General features: G+C 36.8%; 1 protein-coding gene across 1 annotated transcript; it reads right to left on the reverse strand.

Annotated features, from left to right (window-relative positions):
* Nucleotides 1–1403: 1403 nt before the first annotated feature.
* On the reverse strand, nt 1404–6055 carry LOC145055185 (calcium-transporting ATPase 1, endoplasmic reticulum-type-like). The gene is made up of 9 exons (XM_079003485.1): nt 5799–6055; nt 3912–5385; nt 3760–3832; nt 3557–3678; nt 3197–3478; nt 2732–3109; nt 2538–2647; nt 2237–2465; nt 1404–2158 (listed from the first exon to the last, which is right to left on the reverse strand). Exons 2-9 carry the CDS (start codon nt 5322–5324, stop codon nt 1577–1579), a joined length of 3189 nt encoding a protein of 1062 aa, XP_078859611.1. The 5' UTR covers nt 5325–5385; nt 5799–6055; the 3' UTR covers nt 1404–1576.
* Nucleotides 6056–6485: the final 430 nt, after the last annotated feature.

A 6485-nucleotide genomic window follows, 5' to 3' on the forward strand; every position in this document is an offset into this window, starting at 1 on the left:
CATTATTATTAGATTGAAATCCCTATGTATCCCACTAGGTTTCCCAACCTGACCCGCTTAGTTTATATGCATCACATATATCAATACTCAAGCCAATTGAACTTGATTAGGATGATGAGTGATTAAGGGAAAGTTTGTCATGGTGATTAGGATCATTAGATCTTTACGTTGTAACTTACGTATCTGTATTGATTATGACATCCTTAAGGTTTTAATAAATCGAGGCAATCACTTGTACTCAAAATGTTTAAAAATATTCTGGATCTTCCGCAACAATTTTAAAAATGTAAAGAAAAACTTTTAATAAGTTCTAAAAATTAGAGGATGTCACATCTTTTGCATTCGACTTTATCAGTGATAGTAGGGGGACTTTGGTTGGGCATGACTAGATTTATAATGGAAAATCATGACAAATTAGTCTTAGAGATACCTACGTAATACAAATATTATTAGATGAAAAGATAACTATTGTATACATGCGTTCTTATCGGAATATAACTGATCCTCTTACTATAAAACTTTAAAGAGGCATGTTTTTTTTTTAAATTACTAGAGACATGAGATTAAAACTTAAAAACCATTGATTATAGTTGACAAGAATGCCAACCCAACATTTTCTTCAATTTAAATATACTTAAAGATGCAATGCGTCTCTAGCCAATAGGTTGAATATTCAAATCTTGATAGAAACAAATGTGTCGTTTAGGAGTAGATAAGGGATTTGTGAGTTAGTGTAAAATAAAACAAACATGAGGCATTTCACATACATTAGTTGAGATGAATTAGTTGATTTTAAAAGAAGACATTTTAAAATACGCTGTGTCAAAATAAGAAAAACATTACAAAAACCTGTTATTAACATAGACCACCAAGAGTAGCATGTTATTCGGATAATGCAACCTGATCTAATCTCTTATTCGGATAATGCAAAATCATTCTTATATCTTGCACTATTCTTCATTGTATGTGGGACAATTTGGTTAGTCAAGCATCGAATATGACGAATCCAAAGTCCTTGGGACAATCTGGTCTACCAAGTACCAGTTAAGAGGTATCTACTGGTGTCCTTTGGTCAACTTGGTCAACCAAGTACCAGTTGGGTAGTGTTCATAGTACTAGGGATGATCTTTATATAATAACATGGGAAATACGGCATTTTATTTAAACTTAAATACAGTTTGAAAGGTAAATATATGCCACATTAATACATTTTCTAGTTTTTAACAAGGTAAATCGCAATCTTCCTAACCTAAGATTTCGTATATCATTTCTTAATTCTGAAAATACATATTCAAACTCTCCTCACCTGTTATTATCCATCACTCATTCCACATTTTTTTTTTACTTCATATTAGTAATGTATACACGTTTAAACAACTCATGTTAATGACCAAAGAAGAAAAGACACCAACGAATATTAGATTTGCCAAATGTCCGGAAACATAATAAAACCAAAGAAGAAAAATATCGTACTAACTCCCTACCAAAACTATCGCTAGAAATTTCTCCATGGTCCAAGTCATATAATATCAGTCAACAAATTGAAGGGTATTTTCGGAAAAACACACACAACTTATTACTCTGTTTTCCTCTTCAAACGCCTTGGTGTAGTAGCTTCCGTCCCATGTGTCAACCTACCCACAAACTTAAGAACCTCATCAATCAATATCACAGGCAAAGCAACAGCCAAAACCAACATCCACTCGTTCAAGCTCAAAGGCACAATCCCAAACACTTGTGCGAGAAAAGGAACGTATAGAATCAAGAAATGAAGCCCAAAGGACACCGACATTGCTAACAGCAACCACGGGTTGACCCATGGTGGCATGGTCAACAGGCTTTCGTCTTCCGAAAGGGCGTTTAGGGAATTAAACATTTCGATAGCCACCAATACGGATAAGGAAAGCGTCATGGCTTTGACTTTTCCTCCTTGGAAGTAGTCGCAAGGGTTGGAATCGAAATTGAAGATTCGGTCACCCGCTTTGAAAGGGGCAACTGTGAAATTTTCCCATGTTTTGCATTGGTCCCAGTGTGTGAGCTGGGAGTATGTCACTAGGGTGTGTCCATCTTGACTTAGGTCAATCCCGAGAAATGAGTCGTGGGTGAACCAAATTATGAAAACGCCCACCGTCGCTACTCCTACGTAAAGTCCAATAACCTACAATTTTTTTTAATTAAAGACTATGAGAACGTTGGATTTTTGGATCAAAATAATAAATAAATAAATAATAAGTACCAGATAGCGAAATAAAATCCAGGTGTTGATTAATGAATCGTCACTCCTGCGAGGGGGTTTTTTCATGATGTATTTATCGGGTGGATTAAAACCTAAAGCGGTTGCGGGGGGGCCGTCTGTTACTAGGTTGACCCATAGAAGTTGAACAGGAATCAGACCTTCCGGAATGCCGATGGCGGCTGTTAGGAATATTGAGGCAACTTCTCCAATGTTTGAGGAGATCATATAGCTGTTAACAAATATTATTAATTATTAATTTTTACGGGTTTAAATATATTTTATAAGTAATGTGTAAACATACCGGATAAACGCCTTCATATTGTTGTAAATAGACCTGCCTTCTCCAACAGCAGCCACGATTGTGCTAAAATTATCATCTGCTAAAACCATGTCGGAAGCTTCCTTTGCAACCTGGACAAACAAGTTGAAAGTAAGGACTATAGTTTTTTAATAAATATAATATTTATATTTATATGATAATAATTAATATATTACCTCAGTGCCAGAAATGCCCATAGCGATTCCGATATCAGCTAATTTTAAAGCGGGAGCATCATTGACTCCATCACCAGTCATGGCAACAACTTCACCAGCATCTTTGAGCAGCCTGACTATCTCTTGCTTGTGGCGTGGTTCAGCTCTAGAAAATAAAAGCCCTCCTTTGTATGACAGGTGTCCTTTTTGATCCTTGTGATCCATGAATTCTCTTCCTGTTAAGCTTTTTGAACTGATGTCTTCGTGTTGACCAAATACGCCAATCTCACGACATATTGCTTCAGCTGTGTTCTTGTTGTCTCCTGTTATCACAATCACTTGAATCCCAGCTGCTCTGCAGTCTTCAATGGCTTGTTTAACTTCCTTACGTGGAGGATCCTTAACAAATAAATTAACATAAAAAATTATTTCAATTGTTCTTCATAGATTTAAGGCCTATAAACACATAATATATAGCTAGCTTACCCTGAGTCCAGCTAAGCCAACAAAGATCAAGTTGCTTTCGATTGAAGAGTAATTTGCTGGATCAAGTAAAAGGTTATGAGCAGGATGATCTTCATCACCATTATATGTAGTGAACTCTGGAGGATCTTCTTTGTATGCAAAACCCAAAACACGTAAAGCAGAAGAGGAAAGCTCATTAAGGCTATCTAAGATAGCTTTTTTTGCCTTGTTGTCAAGTTCCACAACAGAACCATCGAGTAATTGGATGTAGGAACTCCTTTCCAACAAGTTTTCAACTGCACCCTGTAAAAATTTAATAAAAAAAAATAAGCAAAAGATTTAACTAGAAATGGAAGAGAAGAGGAGGTAATGCATTATTACCTTTACAAGAAGTGTGTTTTTTCCAGACTTTGAAGTCACAATAACCCCCATAGATTTCCTATCACGATCAAACTCAAGAGTGGCAATTCTGTGTTCAACTTTACGCCATTCCTGAGAACAAACTGCAAATCACAGGATTACAGAGGAAGATTTTAGCACATGTTCATAAACAAAGATGAAAGAAACAAGTAATAATCTCTTACCCATAAGGTCATCGTGATCTGTAGATGAATCAGAACTCAATCCAGAAGGAGGACCCATTTTCTCAACAAGAACCTATAAACAGAAGATTGACATCTATGTGTCAAGATTTAAAAAAAGAAAAGAAAAAAGACTTGTTTGAGTTATACTATACCTTTAGTGCTGCTTCAGTTGGCATTCCAGTAGCAACGTAACCTTTCTCAGATTTTTCAATGCCTGCATCATTAGCCAAAGCAGCAATCTTTGCAATTGTATGAAGATTAGCATCCATTCTGCCAGCTGGCCAGTCTTGAATTTTCCCATCTAATGGATTGTAAGTGGTGCCTTCAACCTTGAATGATCGGACACTATTTGGTGCATTACCCATAGCAACAAGTTTGGCTACAGCCATTTGGTTAGTGGTTAGAGTGCCAGTTTTGTCTGAACAAATCACTGTTGTACACCCGAGAGTCTCAACACTAGGTAATTTCCTAACAAGGGCATTCTTTTGAGCCATTTTACGTGTGCCCAGAGCTAAACAGGTAGTGATGACAGCTGGCAAACCTTCTGGGATTGCAGCAACTGCTAAAGCTACTGCAATTTCAAAGTAGTAAGTGCACTTCTCGAATGAGAATTTGAAGTTTGTTGGCCAGCCATTGACATATTCCCATGAGAGGAAGTACTTCACGTTAATGAGCCACACTAGAAGACAAATTAAACCGATTAGCATTGTCAAAACTTCTCCAAATTCGTTTAGTTTCTTCTTTAATGGTGTGTCTTCTTCGTTTTGTGCAGCTTCATGGATCTGAAAATGGACTTTTCCTATCTCGGTGTTCATCCCTGTGTCTGTAACCATACAGAAACAGTTTCCATTTACAACTGTTGTTCCAGCAAACACCATGCATTTCTTCCCTTGGATATCGGTTTCTTCAGGGACAGGTTTTGTGGTTTTGCTAACAGCTTCACTCTCTCCAGTTAAAGAGCCCTGTTCAACTCTGAGGGTTGAACTGACTAGATTTATGACCCTCATATCAGCAGGGATTTTATCTCCTACACGAAGCTCCACGATATCACCAGGAACAAGTTCCTTTGCAGGAAGGCTTGAGATTTTTCTACCATTACGAATCACGGTTGCTTGTTCTGATTGGATTTCTTTAAGAGCCTCTAAAGCTTTTTCAGCATTACTTTCTTGCCAAACACCAACAATTGCATTAACGATTAGTATGAGAAAGATTACCAGAGGCTCGACAAATGCTGTGATCTCCATCTCACCACCTTCTTCTCCATCATACCAGGCTAGGACAAAGGATATCACAGCTGCAGCAAGTAGAATCCTAACTAAAGTATCATTGAATTGATCCAAAATTAAACGGAAAACAGATTGTCCTTCATGCTTTTCCAACTCATTTGTTCCATACTTCTGCAGACGCTTCTCAACTTCACTATCAGATAGACCATATTTGCTATCTACCTGGTAGTTTTGTTCACATTCCTGAACGTCCTTTGCCCAAGCAGCATATTCACTTCGATCCAGGGATGATTTGTCTGTACTTTCTTTCCTCCCGTAATTTTGGGCTCCTTTACCCATCAATGCTATATGCTAAATTCCAATAACAGAAAAAACTTCGAATGAACCGTCTGCAAAAAAACTTCACCCACCGATAAACTATGATCAGAGAACTGAATACGTATAAGTGCATTCAATGGATCATCACAAAAGAAAACTAAAAAAGCACACAGAGTTATATTTCCATGTGCGATTCAACCGATATTAATGCAAAACAGGATAAACTCGACGATAAAACATAAGAATCAGTCAATTACAATTTTCTTCTTCAAAATCCAAGTAACTTAACCCTAACCTTCACAAAACCTCCAATAATCTAAAGATCTACGATAATTCACAATAAAATCCAAAATCGATCAAAAAAAATCTGACAAAACAAAGTTATCAACTTCCAAAACCTAAAAATCCAGAAGACTTATTCAACACAGCAATCATACGCAATTATGCACAAAAACAGGTACGATGCAATAACCGACTAAAACAAGTTAAAATTACCTGAACTTGATAAAAAAAAATTAGCAGATGATCCGATATTCGGACGCAACGAACATATATATAGAGCAAGTGATGCTCTTTTCTAAAGTTTGGAGTTCGATTTCTCTCTATAGAGAAAAGAGAACTCCGTTTGCAAGATTTTGAGTGAGAATGAGGGAACAGATCTACGAAGAAAGAAGCACTTTTCGCTAAGCACTTATTCGAGTTGGATTAAAAGACAAGTAAGAGGGGTTCCTGATTTCCTTGAAGCTTCGTTAGTTTTAATTTAATCGATCAATTAGTTTATATATATTAAGGGATTAAGGGAAGCGAGCTCCCCCTTTTGACTCCTATTTTTGAAGTGGTCCGCATAGACCCACCAATAACAGTGTCCCACGTAGAAACGTGGGCCCATAAAGTGGTTTGTGTTGCTGATGTGGCAAGTTATTATTGGTGCAGTTATTTAGCGTGGTAGGGGCGGGGTTAAATCATTGACATTACCACCTCGCGGAAACCTAATCGAGACCGTTGTAAGTTTCGTTTTTTTCAATTGGGACACAAAAGTTTTCTGATTCCATGTTTTGGCAATTATTCTTTTTTCTTATTTAAATTTAATATTTTCTTTAAATTGAAATACCTGGAAATAACAAAAAGGGGAAATTTTGTCAATGAAATGAGGTGTTTATGATTGCTTCTTTAGAACAGTAA

The sequence above is a fragment of the Lactuca serriola genome, chromosome 5 (genome assembly GCF_051521515.1).
Source record: "Lactuca serriola cultivar US96UC23 chromosome 5, Lser_US96UC23_V15, whole genome shotgun sequence".
In the NCBI taxonomy this organism is placed as follows: domain Eukaryota; kingdom Viridiplantae; phylum Streptophyta; class Magnoliopsida; order Asterales; family Asteraceae; genus Lactuca; species Lactuca serriola.

Bases quoted from the DNA above. Each gene is read 5' to 3' on its own strand.
- LOC145055185 (XM_079003485.1), bottom strand. From the start codon at position 5,324: ATGGGTAAAGGAGCCCAAAATTACGGGAGGAAAGAAAGTACAGACAAA. The intron at 3,679-3,759 runs GTAAGAGATTAT...TGTGATTTGCAG, and splicing joins AGATCACGATGACCTTATGG to TTTGTTCTCAGGAATGGCGT. The intron at 2,159-2,236 runs GTACTTATTATT...AAAAAATTGTAG, and splicing joins GGATTTTATTTCGCTATCTG to GTTATTGGACTTTACGTAGG.